The sequence below is a fragment of the Petromyzon marinus genome, chromosome 11 (assembly GCF_048934315.1).
Source record: "Petromyzon marinus isolate PM22_M1 ecotype Great Lakes invasive population chromosome 11, UKy_Petmar_22M1.pri1.0, whole genome shotgun sequence".
Lineage (NCBI taxonomy): Eukaryota > Metazoa > Chordata > Hyperoartia > Petromyzontiformes > Petromyzontidae > Petromyzon > Petromyzon marinus.
This window is the reverse complement of record NC_133677.1, coordinates 9,584,851-9,608,520: the sequence shown is the minus strand read 5'-3', so window position 1 is coordinate 9,608,520 and position 23,670 is coordinate 9,584,851. Positions and strand designations below refer to the sequence as shown.

Sequence of the window (23,670 nt, the reverse complement as noted above, 5' to 3'; positions counted from 1 at the left end):
CCTGCCTCAAGAGAATATAGATGTAATTCAGTGGAGTTTGTGTTGATAATCCATTAATTTGTTCAAATTTACTTGCATTATCGATTTCAGTAATTATATATTGGTCATCACATTTGTTGGACCCAGTAATTACACGCAAACCCTATTTACTGGACTACCGCACAGTATTTATTTTTCTCAATAAAACTTCAAAACATAATATGTTATATATTATGTTGATGCTCTTGTTAACATAATATGTTATATATTAATATGTTATATATTATGTTAACAAGAGCATCAGGACCTTTAAAGTGCCAAAGAGGAAATACAACAGGAATGTGGACAAAATATAATCCCTCACTCAAATGTGAGCCACCAGCAAACACCACAAAATAAAGTGATGTCCCTAAGGAAGACTTTGGATGATAAGACATAAGACGAGTGTTTCTTCTTTCCACTGAAATCTTTAACTGTGACGGGGTCGGCAATTATTTACGGGTTACATTGCAATCTCATGGCTGCACATTGTCCATTTGGAGAGTTTATAGCTTCCACCAGCAGGTGGCATGTACCATGATACTTCTGTAAGTTACCGATAGCAGTCCATTGTAGCCTCTGGCCGATGGACTCAACAAAACGCAAGTGCATTCAATTGACAGCAATTAAATCCCACATTGTGTAGAATTTTTAACTAGTTTACAATCACCGGTACCAAATGTACGAGCATCGTTGGTTAGACGACAAGCAAACAGAATTTAAAAAAAAAATCAACTAATGCTCGTCCCCAAGCATCATGTGACTTACACACTGCATTATAATTATCCAGCAAGAGGAGGCAAAATCCCCTCTGGAGCAACACCAGCAGTGGTGTGAGCAAGTCATTGCAGGGCTGCACCTTTATCAGCTCGATGTAGGAAATATAATCCACAGCCAATGTCTACCACATGCATCGTTTAAAAATACCGCTATTAATAATGCTATTACTCGCACACACGCACAATTTCAGCAGCAGTGATATCATGCAGTGTTAATGTATGCCAGCAATGAGAAGCACATTTCCCGTTTGTGGAGATAAGCAGGTTGAGAAGAGGGCAGCTTAATATTTAAAGAGCTATTGATGCGGTCCAAACTTGCTTAGGAAAAAGATTTTAGTAGCCTGTGCTGGCAGTTTAGCTTGAACACTGAGGCTATCACCACAGCTCTGTCAAGAATGCCGTAGGCAAAGGCTTAGCCAGGATTTCTTACACGGCAGAGCACGTGGGGCAGACTTGCAGTGTTGTATATGTGTCACAGCTTGTTACAGCTGTTGGTGGGTGCGTACGCTTTCTTGTACTTCCCGGATCTAATCGCTGCATTTCACACATATAACACGCACTTTGGAATCGTATGAAAAGGGAAGAGACTGTCCACCAGCACTTCTATTCACCGATTTAAATACACATAATCTTGGAGGGTCGTGGGGCTATATACTACCGCTGGATGAAGGGGGTTGCAATCTAAGCCCATGGTCATGGGATATGTAATGTTCGCAGAATAGACAGGGCTTGGGTTTAAAACGGCAGCACATACAAGATACACACTGCCCCCTACCACACTGCTGGGTTATCGCTTGCACTCAGACTTAGGGGGGAATTGTGCCCCATGCTAGACTGCTGACATTGCTTCTGCATTGAAATTGCCTGCAGTTGACCCCAAATCATGTTTTGAGTACCTCAGAATCCATGAGCTGCTACTTACTGATGGGTCCCTTCCGTAGGAATGTTGTAATTTCCAACACCCATTCAGGTTATACTATCCGAGATGAACAATGGACAATTGACTTTTAACGAAGAATGTGACAATCCTCAGCTCTGGGAATCTGGAACAAAAACCGCCTCCTCTTCATCCTCCCTGACGAAAGCCGCAGCGGCAGACAGAGAGAAGTGGAAAGACCACTGCAAGGAGATATCAGTGAAGGAAAAGGTCATAACCCAGCGGCCCGAAAAACCAAGGATCTAGCAGAGTAACAAATACCAACCATGCCTGTGGGTCACTGTAAACAAGTTGCAAACATTACCAAATATATTTGGAGGCCTGTGAACAGTGGGGTTGTGGCGAGTGTGGGATGAGCTGCTACCCAAAGATACACGTTGTACATATAAAAGCTGTCAGCCTTATTTAGACAGCCGGCTCAAAATAGCTTCTGTCAATTGCACAACCAACTCGAAGTGACAAAACTGGCAGTTCTTTTGAGCTGGTGGCCTGAATCATCGGGCGATTTTCCAGGCAAGGCAAATCGCCCGATGATGATGGTTGGTGTAACTACCAGCTAAACGTCACGGTACTCAAATTGTAAATGTTGTGGATTTACTCTCCAACACACCGGTGGGCTGAAGTAGTAACTAATTGGCATTGTGTTTACGTGACAAATCCCTTACTAATTGGCTGTGTCGGGTGGTGGAGGGTTACGACATATGTATACTTACGCGATCTAACCTAAAAAACCCTATATTATTAATAATATTTGTCGCGAAAGCCTCCATGTTATTAAATCCGATTTGCGTTTCTCTTTCTTTCCCCCACCCCCCCCCCCCACCCCCGGGCCCGCACACTCGTCGTTCCTGTTCGCGATGGGGCTTTTCTCGTTGTTCGCGAAATTCGAACGAGGCCCGGCTTTACCCGCTGGATGTCGTGGATGTGTCCCTGCTCGAGCGTGTGGAAGTGCGCCACGGCGTACTCCACGAGGGCCCCGAAAATGAAGCTGAAGCAGATGCCCAGGTAGACGTCGATGGCCTTGATGAAGCAGTTGGCGTTGGGCAGGGAGGTGCGCGCGCCCATCATTAGCGTGGTCATGGTGAGCACCGTGGTGACGCCTGCATTCGTGCCGAGGAGAAAGAGAGGTTAGAGGTGTGCCAGATGTTCGTCCCGTTCAAAAAAACCCCAACAGAATTCTATTGTTTAATGTTTCTGCTTCAGTGGGGGTTTTTTTTTTCACCTGCACGTTAACAGGTTAATTAAAAACAGCCAGGTTTTGTTTGTACCCTCACCGATAAGGAAAAAATGATTTAGACACTTAAGCCTACTTGCCATCTTCAGGAAACATTGAGGTGTACAGAGGGAAGTTTTATTTATACTGGAGATGGATGGGTATGGTTGGGTGGTGGCTGATTCAATACAGGGTGCTGAATATATATAAAACTTGGCACTCCTTAAATTTTGACTTAAAGCTTTCGTGACTGCAGGAATTCATACTATTTGGGTCTTTCTGTAAAGTCACGTAGATAGGTTAAAATAAGATAACAAAAAACTACGACGTTTCGATCGCAACACAAGCGGTCGTCATCAGAAAGAGGGGGTTAGCCTCTAAAGGCAATCTGTTTATAAAGGTTTAAACTGGGCGTAGCCCAAGTGTCAGCAGCATGGGCGGGGTAGGTAATATTAATGTAAGGGATAAAAAACGGTGTGCACCAGCATGAAGGGCCGTGCTATAAGGTGATGTAGGGTGGTGCAAAAGATGATGGTAGTAGTGGGCAATGATGGTGCTGGTGGTGGGTTTCCACCAATCACAGGGCTGCCAGGAAATCATTGCAGCTAGCTTTACACACTCACACTGATGATGGTGGAGGTTGCTGCTAGAGGTGATGGTAGTAGTGGGCAGTGATGCTGCTGGTAATGGGCTTCCACCAATTAAAGGGCTGCCAGGTCTAAAATGGAAACATTACAGCCAGTTATGACTTAAACTGGTTGATAACATCCATCCAGTGATTGCTGAGTTTGTACCCATCTTCTCGGTTGAAATTGTGTCTATGTCTGTATATATGGATGGCTTCATGAACGAATATTTGTTGATAGTCAGTGGGTTTGCAAAGTACCTTCGTCCTAGAGAAATCAATTTCGTGTGAGCCCACAGCATTAAAACAATGATCAGCCATGGCCGCAGTATTGGTCCTACCATGTTTCAGATCTGCCTTATGTTCACGAACACGGTCCGAGACATGTCGCTTTGTTTCCCTAATGTAACTACTGCCGCAGACACAGCTTAGTTTGTAGACGCCGGGGTACTGCATGTCAGGGATCACATCCTTCACAGATGGGATAAGATCACGAATTTTATGTGCTCTGTTAAATCGAACCTAGATGTTATGTTTGCTCATGATTTTGGAAATATTTTTGGTGGCCCCTGCTACGTATGGCAAGGTGATGGTTTTGATTGGGTCCTCAGATGGTTCTTTCCCAACGGTTGGGGTGATAGCTTTACGGATTGTGTAGTCTGAATATCCATTCATCTTGAGGGCTTGGTCTCCGTGTTCCAGTTCACTGGCTAGGCGGTGATGGTCGGAAATACATCGAGCACTATGGAATTCTTCTGAGATGGATGGTGGTTGGAGTTAGGTTTTAGGTAGGCATCCATATGGGTTGCTTTCCTGCAGATAGAGTGGCCCATTGAGCCACCTGACTCCCACCACCATCCATCCCAGTAGAGTGTGTAAAGCGAGGTGCAATGATTACCTGGCAACCCTTTAATTGGTAGAAACCCACAACCAGCACCATCATTGCCCACTACTACCATCATCTCTTGCACCACCCTACATCACCTTCTAGCACCGCCCTGTATGCTGGGGCACACCGTTTTTAATACTTTACATTAACATTCGCTACCCCGCCCATGCTCCTGACACAGTTTAAACCATTATAAACAGTTTGCCTTTAGAGGCTAACCCCCTTTTCCTGATGACGACTGCTTGTGTTGAGATCGAAACGTCGTAGTTTTTGTTTTTTTCTTTGAACCTATCTACGTGACTTTACCGAAAGAGCCAAAGAATATTGACACTACTTTCTCAACAGTGTGTGGAATGGAATGTGAGGAAGGCCATTTTCTAGACCAAAAACAAAAGGCATGCACAGGTGTTGTGCACTACATTTCTGCATTTGTGAGCATGGCCGTGTGGAAAGTCAAACGATGTTTTTACACTACATTACACCAATATGTAAATTCATACTGGGGTCACATGTGTAATGAAGGCAGCTAAAAAGCACACACTCGGTTAAACAGGGTGGACGAGTGCAATTATGGCCATCTCAGAGTAATAAGCTGACACCGCTGAGATTTTAGATTCAATTCGGGGTCGAGCCACATGGGACCTAACCTCATGTGCAGGTGAGTTGATGGCCTCAGCCCAGTCACCAATGATGGACAAATAGCGTTACATATATTTGGCATATTCCAGCTTTGAACTATGAAATAACATCAATTGGATTTGCTCACCATGTGATGAACACTCGTTGCAGGGCATATACATGTGTGACAAACCGTGGATGCCCTTTGGTAATGGAGCCCATGTGGAGTCTCTGGGGCTTGTTGGTGCTGGGCACCAGTTGCTTCAAACCACGCTGTGCCACCGGCGTTGCCCTCTCCTCTCGGTGGCGAGATGTCAACTACCTCACCCAGTATACAGGAGGTCGTGGGTCGATTCTGACCCTGACGATGCCCGTAGATATGGAGTGTGCATGTTCTCCCCGTGGTCGCGTGGATTTTTCTCCGGGTCCTCCGGGTTTTCCCTCCACATTTAGAAACGTGCGTTTAGAGTATTTAGTTGCTATAAATGTCCACATGACAAGGCACTTCGTTAAGCTATCATATGTGGCCAGGTTGGGTCTAAAAAATAGCTATACAGCTCAGTGGTGCTTACCTGGTCAAATAAAATATAGTTTAGTTTAGTCTCTCTGTCATGGTTCGCTCCCTCCCCCAATCCCCAACATAGCTTCCATTGAAATGTATTTCTTGTTGTAAAGCATCTCCACACGTGGCTTAATTTAGACACTATATATATTTTTAAAATGTTGTTGTTGTTTTCATGCCTGAGGTTTTTAGGTAGTAGTAGTATTTGTATGTTCAATTTAACCATACATACATGGGCTATTCTGTTTTTCTTCTCATACTATCCTTGGGAAGTACTGATTTCTGCTCATGGCACTGAACTAGTGGTGAAAGTTCCACGTTCCAATGGTGGAAGCTAGTCAATCCGTAAGGTGACCACCGTTCACATTCCACATAGTGGTACTGATCTGATTGAATCAATGAAAAGGTGCATACATTCTCCGAACAAAGTTTGAACTCGCAACTCTGCTGGCTATTCATCAGGCCTTGGATGAGTTAACACCAACACAAATAACATTTGTGGGTTTGGTTTTTTAGCATTATCATATGCAAGTGGCCAAGATTATTTAGTATTTGACTCTTTTGGGTACTTTACAATTCCACGTAATCGCACGCCCCTTTTTGCAATGAGAATTAGGATATTATATAAGTTAAGAATATTATGCACTTGCTAGATAACGCTGCCATGAATATTAATAGATGGAAATTTTCTACAAGGTCTCTCGGCACACAGACCAATGTGTCATTCATTTACATCCTCACCGTGATGGAATGCACCAAGAAAACAATTAAATTATTTCAGAATTATTTTTAGAACTGCAATATTTAACACGTGAAATGTGGTGCTGATAACTATACATAGTTTCCAATGTGATTAAAAAAGGTCGTACTGTTTTTCCGTTATACATTTTCCAAATTTGACCTTCATTTGCACCCCAGCAAAGAGCATTACTTTGGTCTTTGCACTATTATTCTCTAAGATAGAGAACCAAATCACTCTCAATGCACCCAATCAGTAAGATCTCAGAAGCCAAACAGACTTGAGCCTGGTTAGTATGTGAATGGATAGTCAACAGGGCTTGCCAGGTATTCAAGGAACAGGGCTGCGAAATGGCCGGAAGATTGAAATTATGAATATCACCCCTTGTATACAGGGTGGGTTTCCTCCCACATGAAGTCAAAGGCTCTTTCATTGAAATGGCCAAATATAATCCCACTGCAGGGAACTCTTGAACAAGTGTATTGAGACTCAGTGAGCTTTCCTGAATAAATAAGTGGAAGTTTTTTTTATATATATGTACACTGTAAATATAATGTTTCATACACAATCACGTTTTCCCGTGACTTCTGTGCTGTTTGCTATTCGGCTATTATGAGTTACTAGCAATACAATATATCCTATGCTGAGCAGGTTTTTTTGTGTTGTCAAAATGGGTAGCCAAGTTGAATTCAATGGAGCAAAACAGGATTATCATCCTGAATGCGTGCGTGCACTCCACAGAGCTCTTAAAACCGGGAGTTTACTATGCGATTAAAACAAAATCGATATTGCACCTTACGCCCGTCACACCGCATAACTGCCATGTGCTCGTCCATATGGTTCCAACAATTAGAAACTAATTGCATATAGAGAGATTCAGAAAATATGACACACTGGAGGCAGTATTGAGGTAATAGATTCACAAGACTTTTTTTGTCAGATGGTCCTGCCTGGGTGTTTGCATGTGGTCAATCCACTGCCAGATGAAACCCTTCTCAAGCTGCTGCCATCTTTCATAAGCATACACTCTAATAATCCAATAATCGACCATTGCCTGCAAATGAACCGATATCAGTGCTCCAACTCGTCGTCCTCTCAGCTGCGTTCCATTCGTCGGTTGCCACTCCAATCCATCATTATGCTTTACTGTCCTTGCTCAAGCCCCACTTACTTTCTCTTAGCATTCTGAATGATGTAATTTGCCATACAAAAGAAGAATGATGTCGATTAACTTGTATATGCTATCGAACGCATGCAATCCTCTTTTTTGCTTCTCAATGCAATTCTAAGTACTTTTCAGTTTTTGTTCCGTATTTTGCAACCATGGCCCGTGTTTCAAAACCAAGTCATGGCAGGTGGTAGACCTTCTCTTTGAAACGTATCTTCATTGGGGGCATTGCTATGTTACTTTTCATTATCAAGTGGATATTTCCCACCTCTTTATGCACAAATACAAAGGAAAACGTTTCGATGCACTTACGTCAGAAAACTACTTGCTGTACTGCCCCCTACTGACACTGTGGTACCCAATAGGTGATATGTCATGTGGAAAAAAATTTAAACACGATCAACCAATTAGTCTGCAGTGCTCGTCCATATATTTTTTTACTCGTATATTTATCACCATCACCATCATCATCGGTCATGGCCAATCTACTGCTGGATGACGGCCCAATCCGCAACGTCATCTCACGAATCCTGTGATGTAATAATTCACCGAGCACCTGCACGCACGCAGGTTCACCGCTCAATCTCCTCTCGATGGACATCCCCTATGATGCATTCCTTTCCTTGGCCGAGACTCCCATTATTATTCTTTCGTTTCTTAAATAGTTCGAATGGCGTCATTAACCTGAGTACGTTCTCGAATCCATCTGTCTCGCGCCAAAAAAGTTGCACGAAAGAAAAATAAAAAGATGCATGGTTGGAATTACGCCGAGAGCCAAAAAGAAGTGAAGTTATTTATTGTTCAACTTATAATGGGTTTTTTTTTGCGAAGCAGCAGGTTTAATCACATGCAATAAAAACGCAGTGCTTCATGATTAACTGCATTTTTTTAACGTACATCACTGACGATTGTGTGCGTTTTAGCCACGTGTATGGAGGGCATAAATATGTATGATACATATGTGTGCATCTGTGTGTTTGCAAAAGTGCTTCCATTCAATGCCAACGTTGTTTAAATTATTAAGAGGGAATATTACTGCACAAGAGGGCATCGCATGAATTCTGCCTTTGCATTTAATTTGGCCCAGTTCAAAGCTGAAGATGAAACTTGCATATTTATGGCAGAGAAGCACAGAATGAAAGCATCATCAATCAACTCCACAACATAAAATAAAAAAAAACATTGTAAAATGTATATAAGATCAACTTTGCTGGGATTAGGGGGGAGAAAACCTGCAAGTTCACTTCAGGAATTATTCTGGATATGTTCTGCTGTGCAGATAGTTCTGTACAAAACAAAAAAACGTGTATCTCTGTTCCAGATACTGACAGCACAATCGAGATGATTTATGAACATTTTTAAAACAAAAAACAAAACAAAAAATCTGCAGAACTCACCGATACAAATCCTGGCAGGGACAGAAGACTGGCTGATCCAGAAGGACACCCAGGACAGCACAACGAGCAGCACGGACGGAATGTACGTCTCCAGGATGAAATACAAGATGTTACGCCGCAGTTTGAAGTGAAACACCAGCTTCGGGTACTGGCCTGCCGCAGAGTAATAATAATAATAAAGAGCCATGCAGTTATCACTTTTTCTGGGCTGCTTGAGTCTGCAGCGAGAGTGCTTAACCATACAGTTGGATCGTTGTAAGTCCTAGTTTTCTCAAAATCATGTTCTTTTTGAGGTAGCTGTCCGGGGAAATTGGTTAGTCTTCCCAGAACATTCAATCTTTTTTTTTCAGATAGTAATACACCACACAAGGCAATTCATTTGCTTGTAAATCTTCCTTCTGCTGGCATCGTGACATATTCTTCTCATGATAAGTCCCGGGGTTTTTTTTTGTACCTCAGAGGAAGCATATCCGAGGTGTACATTTAAATTCTGGTTCAGAAGTCTGAACCCTTGTTGTTATCACACATTCTTGTGAGTGCAGTCCATCACGAACGCACAGTGATCACAACAAAGTAAACGTGGATAGACGGGCCCTCGCCATCAGAAAGTGGAATTTTCACCAGTCACTCCAGAGTGTTGACTTATTTATTCGTTTGTTTTTGCCACCCCGTGTTTATTAAAGGTGGGGCAAAAAGAAAGTTCCGTGTGTGAGTGCAAGGGGAAGACAATGGGGAAATGGGCGAAAGGAGCAGGGGTAAGGGGTTTTATTTTTACCTCGCTTGTGCACTTCCTTTGGAATGTGACTGTCATCTAGCCATCAATACAATGCTGGAGCCCAACTCTGGGCTGTGCATGAGGGTGGTTTTAACATCCCAAGTTCATTGATCTGGCCGACACTTTTTATTGTGTGATTTAAAGGGACAACTAGATTATCGTAGTGAACTTTTTTGTACAATGCATAGCCGTTGTTATTCATCTGTACAATCAGGGGGGGGGAAATTACCGATCTTTATTCGTGTTAAATATTTCATAAATAATGATAACATAGAAAATGTATTGATGCTTCCTCAAATCACATTTTTAACAAAGCATCATCCATTTGCGTTTGAACATTTTTACATTGTGAATGCATATCAAAATTGTACATTCTACTGTACTTCTGCGATTGTATTGTCCAGGCTCAGGCGATCCTGTAATTCAAACTCTCATCAAAGGGGGTTTGAATCCCTTCGGAAATTCCCATTCTATGGGTTTTGATGGCATTGTGAATTCAGGATTTACGACTTATTCCGATGGAAACCCCCTGGTGAATAGCGCGATAAATGTGAACAGACACGCGTGATCTCAAGGGCCACGGCTTTGACACTTACAGCTTCAATCCATGCTTAAAGAGCCCCCATGTTCGTTGATAGTGAGACACATTTCTGAAGTTGATTGTTTAATATTGAAGCCCACGTACTACCTTCCTGCTTACGTGTCACTACTATTTATAATTTTTTTACCATATTTCTACAAAAGTTACTTTACACCTTCTTTGGGTCTTAAGTCAAGATTTACTTTACACCGCAGTTGGTATTCGACAACACAGTTTCTACTACTATTATCATCACTATGTATTATTTTACAAAGTAAGGCCCACTGAGCTATATTGCTCTTTCTCAGAAGCGAGCTGGCCACAAATTATAGCCCAATAGAGTGGCTTATGTGGAAATGTATAACGGCCCAATACTCTAAGCGCATGTTTCTAAATGTGCAGGGAAAACCCGGAGGACCAGGAGAAAAATCCACACGACCACGGAGAGAACATGCAAACTCCAAATATACAGGCATCAGGGTCGAGATCGAACCCACGACCTCCTGTATATCAGGCGAGGTAGTTAACATCTTTCCACTGCGGCACCCTATTATTACATATTACATAAAGGCAGTGTTTTTTTCAGCCAGAGATGTCCAGGGATGAACTCCAAAAAATATTTTCCCAACAGCCCCCCACCCCCACCCAAGTAGGGAGCCACTGAAAATATTCCATGACAAATTAATCCCTGCATCAAGGTAACTTCTGACACCAAAAATGACAATAAAGCATTCTGGAAATAATCCATTGCAACAGCATGGCAAGCTATTATTGGCAAGTGAGACAGCACATTGATTTATTTCAGTATTACTCTTATGTAAAAAAAATCGCCATTTTTTTCAAAGTACTGGATTGTATAGATCAATATATTTCAATTACCTGTGTTGCTCAAAACAACATCGAAAGGTATGAGCAATACCGTGTAAGATATAAATGTTGAGGACCACCGCAACACTCGACTTCCACAGCAACCAATTATATAAAGTGTAGTGCTGTAATTCTATATTTGTCCAGGAAAATATTACACAACCAAAAGACACATTTTCAGTAGAGACCTACTTGATATGTTTGACCAATTCCTTTCAAGAAATTTTTCAGAAATGGGGAGGAAAATAAAGTGTCCAAAAAAAGCTCACACATGAGAGAGAAAAATATTTAAACTTGCATCTGAAAAAAAACGACATGCTGTACTGCCTTTCAAAGATGCATTATTGTCATTCAGGTATATATTGTGCACGTGATCTTAGCATGATTGTGTAGTGACGTATAGTGAGTCACTGTGGTGTAGCACCAGCCACTGAGAGGAGAGTGGAACTGTGCGTGTCAAAGCCTCTATCTGGAACCAGAGTGTGGATGCCATAGAAGGGAACCCTAGGGGGCATTGTTCTGGTCACAGAGAGAGGTCGGTTAAGGATGTTACAGTCTGGGTGAACCCGAGAGGGCACATGACCAGACAGAAGAGGTAATGGGACACGTGGCATAGGGTCCTCAGGCTTCTAGTAAGATCCAGAAGGGGGCGTGGCCGGGGGCGGGACCACGCTGAAGAGCATAAAAGCCGAGTCCCGAGAGCGATCTGGGATGTCTTCTAGAATCATCCCCTCGAGCGATGTCGCTTCGCTCTTCGGTCTTCGATCGGGGTCTTATTTAGTAGTTACCCTGTTAACAGTGTTTCCTTAGATAGTAGCCCGGTTGGGGCCGTATAATAAACGTGTTGCCTCCCAGACCAAGTGTGTGCCTCTGTGAAACCCGCTACAATTGCATAACCCCTCCTACAGGTTTGCTTGGCAAACAAAATCACTGCTTGTAAATTGAAAACAGTGCTCAAATTTACGACAAGACTCAACTTTACAGACATGCAAGCTCTGTGAGCTGTTATAAAAGAGATCGGTGGTTGTCACCTTTGATGAGGTGTTGTGACTGCGGAGGTCTTGTGTTGTGACTATGGTCAGTATATTTTGTAAGGCTGAAAGTCAGTCCCTTTCTGTTACCAGCAGGTGATGCTATAAGTCCCTGCAGGTATTCTAACTCATGGTTGATGGAGTTATATTCTTCTCTTGGCGTGTCATTACAAAGGCGTTTCTTTGTTTTATCCTTGACAGTTGAATTACCATAATTATTCAATGAAACAGAAATATTCCAGTTTCACTTGATAGTAAAATTGTATGTATTCCATACTCGGCTATTATTTCTAACTGTGCTATTTTTTTCAATATGACCAGCTGTGTTCACTGAATCAAGTTGTACTGGTTGGGACACGTCAATGAATATTGAGCTTTCAATTTTTTTTTATCATGAACCAAATCTGTATCTAAATTCCATTTGGATATTAATTGGCCAAAGGCCAAATGCATGCAATTGTTATTCACAATTATTGTTTATGTAAATGTGCATTTCTGCAATTACTTGCTCACTCCACTGCTGGCTAAAGGCCCTCTAATTCGGGGGAGCTCAAAAGAGAGTGGGTATTTAGACCTACTCCACGCTGGTCAAATGTCTTGCAAAAGGGGGGGAATAACCACACCACACTCGACCTGCCGATCTACTAACTGCGCTGTACTCATTTATACTGCTGGGAAGACAGTGGTGGGGGGATTTAAGAAACCTGCACCATAGTTTAAACTGCCTGTTGGGAAATATGACCAAACATGGAGATAACCTGCTGGCGCAGCAGTCAGAACATGGCATCACTGAGAGCCTGGGTTGATTCTGAGCAGGAACTCGGGCTTAAACCAGGTTTTCAAGTGGCGTAAGCTAATGTCTCGGCCGGGTGACAGAAGTAATATATTAAATATGGGTTTTTACTTAATTTGGATACATTCCAAGTTTGGGAACAAAAAAAACAGCAGTTTCAGTGCCAAGCAATGAACTTGTATCAGCAGGACGGCATGTTAAGTAGTGCACACTCTTTCGTGTAAAACATGTTTAACTCACATTAAGGTATATTTGAAGCAGTTCAACAATAATTACTCTTGTAGGGTATTCTTTTACACATTCCATGATATAACGCTGGCAGCAACCTTGGAATTAAAGTTGGGAAAAATCCAAAAATAAATTACCAAACATTAATTCATGTGGCTTTAGACTATCAAGAAATATATATGTAGAATTCACCAATTTCATAAATTATAACATTCCATTGTGTCCCTTATCTGCTCTGAAAAACAGGTTTCTCAGTTTCAATATTTTTCTTGGAACAAAAACTCAACGCATTCATCAAATAGCAATGCCTAAAAAGGAATAAATATATATTCGATGATGTTTGTGGAAATGCCCCTTCCCCAAGTTCTATGAAAATGGGCCATTGCCTGAATCGTCATCAATAGTTGTCATTTGTGCTTATGCACCACTGCCACGGCACCTCCCAAAACAAAACATTTACGTAGACAAATATATTTCTCACCGGTTTCATAGACGGCCTCAGAAACAGAGGTGTAGTACCCTTCCACCGTGTACTGGGCAAGTTTGAGTGTGTCGAGTCCCCGCACAGAGTCGTTTCCGCGTGTCCAGTAGAACACCAGATCGTTCGTATTATATCCCCCTAACAATACCACACACTCATCAGAGATCAGCATCGTCATCATCGTCGTCGTCATCATCGTTCACCGTCAGATGTATGAGCGTGTCTCAAAATGACCTTTCAGCTGCCCCATATTAAGATGGTGGTTCTCTCAACAACACAAGTGATGCAGCCGAGATATTTAATGTCACACTCATTTACAGTCATCTCAGGTGACTTTCAATCGGAATTACACTTCAGAGCTTTAAACTGCGTAAACTACCCCCGCTGTAATTAATTTGTCTTTATTTATTTGCCGAATGAAAGTGGGGTGGAGTGTTGGTGCAGCGGTTAGCGTCCTGCACTCTGAACCTGGCCACCTGAGTTTGATTGCTGAACACCAACATTAGTTTGCGAGTGACAGCTGAACCATACTTCAGTGATCAGTACGGTGAAGTATGGTCTAACAAAACTCATGTTCAAAAATGTCGTGGCGAGGGAGGTCTCTATTCTGCAGCCAGTGGATTTACAAATGGCAGTCGTGGATGAATAACAACGCACCCTACTCTGGGCCAACCCACATTGAACAGTGTAAGTACCTTATGGTCAAACAACTAATAGGGCATGAGGCCTTCATAAATTAGGTGAACTAACAAAGGGCTGTACATTATAGTTAAACCTTTAACCTACCAATGTTAATTACATGACAGTTTTTCGTAGCTTGTGATACACTCATATTTGGATGGGGTCATATTGTGTCATTTTCGTGTTTCCCATATGGACTGTATTTACTCTCTACACAGTTGCTGTTTTAGTCAGTGACCTCTGGAATTAATAACAGGTTAATTGTAAAAAATAACATGCTTGTGTTACAGAAAACCATAAGGCGAAGATCTGGACAATTTGGTGAAGTGGCGTTCGATCATGCTTGCGTTTGTCAGAAAACAGTCTTCAATATACTGGGTACGTTGAAAAGAAGTGGGCTTGTGCTATTGTTACATCATCGATCAGTATAAGGATTTGGGTAAAAAAAATTTTTTTATAGAGTTAAGGTAAGTCTCACTGAAGGACAGTACAGGAGTCATCGGTGATTGTAGAAGTATATATACAGAACTCCAAGGCTGTTACTATTTTCAGAGTGTGGGGAATTGTACGGTCTGTCAGGACATAGACAACGAATCGAACGTTCCAGTTTAATTCAACCTGTTTGTGGTGAGTCATCAGCGTCGCAGCTATTACTGAGTGTGCAGGCGGTGCAGTTGCACCGCAGGCGGTGTTCGAGGGCCGCAGGAACCCCAGGTGCCAGGCTGGGGAGGCGGGGAGCAGCGACTGCTGGCAGTTGGCTGCTTGGGGGGGTGGGGGGTTGGCAGTGCCAGGTGGAGGCGTCGGGAAACGAATCCAATTGTCTCAAACGGGTGGTGGGCAGATTGTCGGCACTCGGGAGGGGACAGAAATGTCAAGTTGTGCAGTCGGGTGGCTGTGATGAGTGCGGTGTGCACCTGACACTGATCAGGTGACAGACACCAAAAACGCCTCGGGGGGGGTGGGGGGGGGCAACGCCACTGGGATAGACGCGCGCATCGTGAAACGTGCTCTTAATCACGTGGAGATGTGAGGCGAGAGCGGACAGTGATGGAGCATGTTTGGGTCCCCCGTTCAATTCGTTGCCACCAGCGCAAATGTTGCACCACTGACTGGGCCCTCTGAATGTGAATAAGCCTGAACATGAAAAAAAAACCCTCTGAACTCTTTCAAGCAACAACTCACAGCTCTCCAGTTGCAGGGTGCAGGTCTGCTTGTCCATGGGATACTTGGTAAGATCCATGTTGCAGGCCACTGTGGTGGTGATTCTGTTGACAAATAATGCGTGAAAGTGCTTCACATCGAATACGCGTAGTTTAGTTCAAAATGTCTGTGTGTTACTGCTCAAATACACCACGGGGTGTGTACTTATTTCCAGTGGCTGCTCTTAGCCAGTAATGTAAATTCGGCATGTCCATAACAGGATCAATCTCTACAAAGGTCGACCATTGTTCACTTCCCACACAATAGCGATTAATGCTATCAAACCCATGGAAGTAATGGTGAAGCCTGGACCAGAATTTGACTTCACAATCATCAATTGTAGCAGCCCTCCGGCATTTCTGAATTTAGATTGTACTCTCATGTGCGTATGTTCTCGTAATGTTATTGTAGGCAGCCATGAATGCATTGCCATCTGTCAATAAGTATGAGATGTGGAATTTTCACCACCGGGTCAGAGCTATACACACACAGGCAGCAAAAAAGAGCATACACACATAATGGACGTTATGTAATTAAAGAAAAAATGTGAGTGTTCCTATGCTCCATCAAATATTTGGCCGTGCTTATATCAATTGGTAGTCGTGTTTCAATCGTGAAAATACCTCATTCCTATGGTGGGTACAAGGCTCTACAACTCGTAGTATAGTGCAATTGGCACTTCGACATCGTCAAAAAAGAGTGAGAAGCTCATTACAGGCAAAACAAGACGCTTCACATCCAACTTAAAGATGAGCAAGTAGACAAATTAAGATTAGGTCTACGCTACAGATACGAATGCACAGAGGAGCAAAATTATTAAATGGATGTCAGCACTTTAAACAAGCATAAGTCACCCGTTGTGCATTTCCCACCTCACAGCCAGCATATGTCAGCGATAACGACTGTGGTATATCTATGGACAGTGCATTGAAAATGCGAGCAAAGGTTAGAGGGCAGAGAACACAATTTATGAGACCACCAAAGATATGTTCAGGACGAGGAGGGGTATAAATGAACCATTGTTGGTAAAATTGCGTGTATATTTCACCAGGTAGTACAGGGGTTAGAGTTTTAGACCAGCAAATGGGGTCGAATCCTCCTTTATATTTTCAGAGTCAAGGAATGAGTGCCACTTTGTGGGAAGTGGTTGTCTTAGGAAAAAGGATTTCCTATGGCATAGGAATGTGTAATTTGCAGCACCGGCTCGGGAATTAGCGCCAATACTAAACATCGTAACTTTTTTTCAACCATGATGTCCCCCACACAGAGTGGCTTCCAAGATACAAAAACGTTCATTCTTGCATCACGCACCACATACATCGAAGGTCGCATCCAAACTGCCTCACGAAACCCTCGCGACCTTTGGAAAGGCCTCAAAGACCTCTTCTATCGCGGCAGCAGCAGCTTGGCCCTCGGTCACAACAGCCCACAAGCATCATTGAAGCTCACAACCTCCTTCAGCACGCACTTCACCAACAAACGTTCCACCATCACAGAAACCATCAATGCATCCCTCAAACTTCACTCACACCCCTCTTATGCCCCCCCCCCAACCTGCAACTCCGACTACATCCCTGCCCTTCTTTTCATTTGCACTTCCAAAAAAATGTCTTCATCCTAATCCATGCACATCGCATCAAGTAATTTCCTCTGGACACCCTCCCCAGTTTCCTGTGCGAAGTGTGCTACATAACTCTTCATAATTATCTCCAATAGTACCAATGTCTTTTTTGCAGTCGGGCATTTTCCCATCTTGCTCTAAAAGTGTTCAAGTCACCCCATTGCTCAAGCAACCAGGCCTCAAACCTAATGACCCGGAAAGCTAATAACCCATAACAAGCCAAACGCTCCACTCTCTCCAAGCTCCTGGAATGCCTTACCCTCAACTAGCTCAAGGCCTACACTACCTCCTCTCCAAACTCTTCCTCCTTCCTGTCAGCCTTTCCTCAGACCTAGTCCACTAAGAATGCACTGACAATGGATAACATTTTCCCATTGTGGACTCTGGTTCAGTCGTTGCACTCACTGGCCTTGCCATCTCTGAAGTCTTGTACACCCTTGACCAATCTCTCTTCATTGCCCCCCTGGAATCTGACTTTGGTATCAGTGGCCCAGCCCTAAAATGGATGACATCCTACCTCTCAGACAGTAGTTTCTTGGTCAGAGTGGGGGGAGTCTTCATCCACAGAAACAAGTCTCTCCTGCAAAGTCCCTCAAGGTTCTGTCAACAGCCCCCTGCTGTTTGCAGCTCACACGCCTTCTATTGTCCACCTCGTTGAGAGCTTTGGTGTCGAATACCATTCTTGCGCAAATGACACCCTAACCCGGCAGCTCTGTTGATTCCACCAACGCCTCTGGACTCGAGAGGCTCTCGGAGCTCACCGCCACCTTACAGCGGTGGTTCTGAGCCCAACAATCTCTCCTTAAATGCAGTAAAAATCTGAAGTAATCCTGATCGGCACGAGACAGTGTCTCACCACACCCCCTAACATCAGGAGGAGGGTAGCAGGTGACCATGACCGGCAAGTCATAGAGTGGGGACGTCTGTCATCTGCTACATGGCCATCAGCCAGCACACCATCGTCTGTCATCGAAAAACAGCTTCCTGTGCTCCACTGTACCACTGACCACGTCACCGGAATCTGCTAGAACTTCCCTCTGGCAAAAATAATGGGAAAATCGAGTGGCAAAACTGCTGAATGGAGCCGGTGAGGAATCATCCCCAGTGAGGAGCTCGCATCTGGCTCCAATTCCAAATGGCTCACATGGCGGAGCCTAAACAGACTGAGAGTGGGTTTTGGCAGATGCAATGCTCTCATGAAATCCTTGGGCTTCTGCGCAACCGACCAATGCGCTTGTCAGGAGAAGCAAACCATGTATCATCTCTTGATATGTCCTGCAGCACCACAATACACTCAAGATTTGGCAATGCCAACACCAGAAGCGGTGGCCTGTGCAGATTATTGGGCAAAGACTATATAGGTTGGACAGGAGACACGACGAAGAAGACCACACCCATGTTCCATTCTAGCATGCTAATTGGTGGCTCCACTATCCATTTTTCTGACTAACGTCAAGTTCCTCAACATCACTCTTGACTCCACCTTCCCCTTCGGCGGCCACACCAACCACATCATCAGATCTTGCGACTCCCACCTCAGGGCCCTCCATCAATTACGTCCACACTCATCGCCACGGAAATCACCAACTTCCTCGCCTGCAGCTTCGTTGGGTCTTGCCCCGACTATTGCAACTCCATCCTTTCCAATCTTCATCAGGTAACCTCGAGAAACTCCAACGGTTGCAAAACCATCTCGCCTGCATCATCCTTGGCGCCTGCCATGCTCGGCAAGATTCCCTCGCATCAGAATCAGAATCTTTATTTGGACCGGGGGAATTCTATGAGCTATGAAGCTCTTTTTTCACACGTGCCCAGTTGCTGTCCCTCCGCTCCCTTCACTTGCTTCCCACCATCACCAGCAATGTCGGCTACAAGGTCGCCTGCCGCATGCCACCGCCTTTCTACTCTTAATCGTCCGCTGTATATTTCTTCGTCCCTGTCACGCGCTGCACTGCAGGACATGGCAAAACTCTTCACAGCATGGCTCTCAACTTCCGCTCTCTCTCTAACTTGGACCAGGAACGTCACTGCCAGGCGTCATGTCTCCGTGGCTACCCTCACTGTCCAGGGAGCCTTCCCGCTGCACACTGACAGCATTCAATCTCCACCAACTTTCAAGAGACAGTCTTTCCCCATGGATTTTCGGGTGACACTGAGCTTGGCTCCATGCCTTAACATCTTGGTAATTTAGGCCGTGAAATATTGTGCCCATTATCAATTGCCTTCTTATTAACATTGCATTTGCTTTATGTTTAAAACCCCATTCCTTCCCATTAAACTTCTCATCGATATTTTGATCTGATAATTGCATTATTTTTTTATTTATACCACTACTCGGATGCAGTATATATTGAGGTGCCAGAATAAAGAGGTATTTGAGATAATAGTAAAATTATCACTCAATAAAGGAAGGAATTCAGACCTAATACAATGTGGAAAAACAATGCAGTACAGACAATACATACAGACAAACGAGCTTAAACTAAATTGAAAAGCTTAACTTTACTCATTGGGCTCTCATCTGGCTTTAAATAAAGGAAACCACACTACTTACTCGTTTGAGGCTGAGTTGACCTAGGGGAGGCCCAGAAGCGGTTGAAATAATCGTCACCGGTGGTGGCCGTGAGGGGGAATCGAACTCGGGTCGCCGGTTTCGTAGCGCGGCGCGCTAACCACTACGCTACAATGCGTTACGCTTCCACATGCGAGGGTCACGTGACAGATTTGACGTCACAGCTCACTTGCCGTGCAAAAAATATGCATTATTGAGCTCCCCCCCCCAAAAAAACACCAAAAGTGTATTTTTATAATTTTTGCATGGTGTACAGTCTGGAAAGTACCCACAAGGCAAATTTCCAGTTTGTTGGATGTCGGGAAATACGCTAACATTTTGAACAGACACACATATTTACAACTTTGCCTTTTATATATATGGAGATAACACGTATTTGTTACAATTAATGAACGAAATGGTATTGTACAAATGTGCGGTGTTAGAACTAAGTGGATAGGAAGGTAGTGGCATTATTAGTGTGGAAATGAATGCAACCTTATCTTTATTGAAAATCGAATTTATAATATTTGCTTCTGTGAAATAATTACTCACCAGGCAGGCATAATGTAACCCACTACGCATGCAATTTATGCTTTGGAATTATCATAAATCGCAAGTTGAATTTTTTTTTATCTTAATTTAAGTAAAAGTTGAATTTCGAGTTTACTTTATCTCCAACTTAACGAAGTTTGCATTGTATATTGTAGTTAAATGTTTACTCCGCCTACATTACTGGTGAGGAAATATATGGAAATGCTTTTGGAGCAGCGTGGTGCTTAAAGTAAGGAGGCTGCAGTTTAACTGCATGGATTTTTGAGCATGATCATATTCCCTCATACAAGTCGATAATGAAAAGCCACGTTCAAGACACCACCGAGAGCTTCATACATCGAATTATAACTTCGAGACAGGAAGAGAACCACATGAATCAGAAAATCCCAAGCAAGAGACATCATGTGATTGTAATTGTTCAGTAGAGTAGCTCGACTTGTACAGGACGTATCGTTAGACACGGAGACATAGCTAAGGGATTTTGGCACCCAGGGGTAGTTGATATCCATGCCCCCCTCCTCCTCCCCAAAATTGAGCCACCGGCTGGAACTGCTCGCTTCATTCCCAACAATTTGGCCACACATCGATTCGGGCAGCGGTGCGCCCTCTTGGGAGAATGGACGATGGCCGATGGATGAAACAGGGAACTACGAATCAGTCAGACATCCCACTTAGGACCCTAACGGGAAAAGTAATGAGACTGATGCTTGAGGCTTGTTTAAGTGAAGGCTTAACGTTGTTATATAACTAGAACTAGCTTTACTACCCGGCTTCGCCCGGGACTTGGATTTACTACGCCCGGCCGCCTTTGTCTCCCCAGTGGCGATGTTCACACACCACACCAGTTACTCGTTTGAGGCTGAGTCGACCTAGGGGAGGCCCAGGACCGGTTCAAATAATCGTCACCGGTGGTGGCCGTGAGCGGGAATCGAACTCGTGATTATTAAATGGGTCAATAATCCATTCTCATACACAAAATTCAATGTGTGCATCATGAGTGTACAAGTCAATTTGAATCAATGCCTTGACGCATCATTACATGCTGACACGAAACGGGCTTGCCCTCCAAGAACCGCGTGCTGTGGCAGCCGCACTGTGACCAACCCAACATCCCGACACCATTCTCATCCTGAGCTACTGCCTTTCTCCCGGCCCCACCTCGGACACAAGCCATGACATCATAGGGTCAATGTGAAACCAGGACGGACAAATGCTTTGTTACGTCACCCATAGATTTGATCTCATAACAGCTAAATCTAACCTGATATAATGTGAAGGGAAAAAAAACAGATTTCAAATGATTTCTTCCCAACCCCACTTCTCTGACCATGGAGGGTAGAGAGTGGGAGGGGGAATTTGGACAGAGCATGAGGGACAGGCACATGGAAGCGCATGGGCCCTCATGGCACGTGGACTGAGCTCCACCTCGAGTGATCTCTACAGGGCCCCTCGAGAGGGTATTATGGCCCAGCCTGACTATTAATGGTAGTCCAGTATTCCCTCGTTATTAACGAACTTGCTAACGGCGATTTTGGCTATATGCGAATCGCATCTGGAACTCTACACGACTGCATCGAGAGAGAGAATGAAACACGTCACAAATGTGGTGGAGAAATTGATGAGAGAGAAAGCTTATTTATGTATTTACTTAAGGTAATTAATAAATAAGGCCAATATAATTATCCGCGAAATGTGCTTTGCATGAGCATCTCCGGAACGTATCCCTCACGAATAACGAGGGAATGATGTATATGTGTTTCACTGGTAAGAATGCGTATGTGGACATGTCTGTCTGTTGCCATCCAATAATGTAGGTCATATGCTAACAAAGGCACTTTAAATATATCTAATAACGCACACAACACTGTACGATACCACAACATGTAGTGCACTGACCTATAAATAGACAGAGCTGCAGATTGTAACATTCTAAACGCTCAACCAAAACAGATGTGTGCACGCCCACAGACTCTGTAAATAATATTGTTTTTAAAGCGAATAGAAATTGCTAACATTTTAAAATCATGTAGCAACAATAATGTTGCCTATAAGAGTTGCTGTTTCAGTACTATAATTGGACACATTCACATACAAATATAATATTTATATGTAACAATATAGATCAACATTCAGACTCCAGCGGTTAGAGGCATTCATCCTTTCTATATTACGTTGTTATTGGTACGGAAATAAAAATCACTGTGCTTGAGCAATTCAAATACTTACTCTGCATATAATATAAACACTGTATATAACTGGTGCAATCAATGTATAGCTGGTGAGTGGTTCCCTTCCATTAGTGCAGTGGTTCTTAGCCTTGACTGCAACCTTGCACCCCTTTGGTTTTTAATCGTTAACAATGTTATCATATTCATAAATACATAGAGGGTGTGATTAAACAAAGTAGTTCTACTTACGTGCCCGTGCTTAATTTGTGTTTTTGATTATTTAACTTCTAAAAAAAAATCTGGCAATGTCTCGCACCTCCAGAAAGGGTATCTCGCACCCCAGTGGGTGCGTGCACCCCAGATTAAGAACCACTGCATTAGTGGGATTCAATTGGATGATAAGGTTGCCACCAATAAAGGTAAATAATGCCTGCAGGACAAAGGGGATAATTTAATATCGAGGGCTGTAATTATAAATGGTGGTCTACTAAGCCCATCATCCCTCCGGTGACAATAAAATTAGCAACACATTTGATCAAGTAAATAGTTGGTTGTTCTATTTAGAGTAGCCCCTGCCGCAGGAATTTACAATTTCCATCACGAGCTCAGGACTGCCATTCATGCAAAAAAGCAATCGCACACGTGTTTACATACTGGTTTGCATTCTATACGTTATAAGCTCTATGTTGCTTATCTGTGCCACTACATAACAAGCATCACAAGGACAATGAAAGTTGTAATGGCATTTGAAATTCGTTTAGCAATTGTATTCTCTATCTCGTGCAACCAGCACACAGCACGAATGTGTACGCGCACATCGGGCAGGTTAATTTGGTACCAATGCCCCACCTTTCCACTTGCTCCCAATCAACCTCAGCTTCTACTATATCAGCAAGGGCACAGGGTGAACAGTGGAATTGAAGGTGGGGAGGACTTTACGACGAGCTTATCTTGTGCGTTTCAAAATATGAGGTAAACGTTCTTGCGAAATGTAGCTATGTAATGACCCAAAGTCCAGGGTGATATGACAGTATAAAGTTCCAAAGAGTACTAACGATCACACACAATATTGTGTGTGTAACCGTTAATCTCAAGCTTGACTTCGAATTTCATCTCTACTTTCCTTTGTTTAAAGCATCATAGGTCACAACTTGTTAAAGCTCACCCTCCCACCCACCCGAGCAAACCCTCATA

The 23,670-nt window shown here is 43.4% G+C and overlaps 1 protein-coding gene across 4 annotated transcripts in view; it reads right to left on the bottom strand.

Annotated features, from left to right (window-relative positions):
- LOC116941233 (gamma-aminobutyric acid receptor subunit pi-like) overlaps window positions 1–23,670 on the bottom strand; it is a 55,915-nt gene that overhangs the window by 17,056 nt on the left and 15,189 nt on the right. For 3 of the 4 annotated variants that reach the window (XM_032952057.2, XM_032952055.2, XM_032952058.2), the window contains exons 6-9: window positions 15,564–15,646; window positions 13,701–13,838; window positions 8,946–9,098; window positions 2,641–2,834 (exon numbers count right to left, since the gene is read on the bottom strand). In XM_032952057.2, coding sequence (XP_032807948.1) covers window positions 2,641–2,834; window positions 8,946–9,098; window positions 13,701–13,838; window positions 15,564–15,646 — 568 coding nt within the window. The remainder of the gene's footprint in view (window positions 1–2,640; window positions 2,835–8,945; window positions 9,099–13,700; window positions 13,839–15,563; window positions 15,647–23,670) is intronic. The other variant, XM_032952060.2, reaches the window with a different exon arrangement.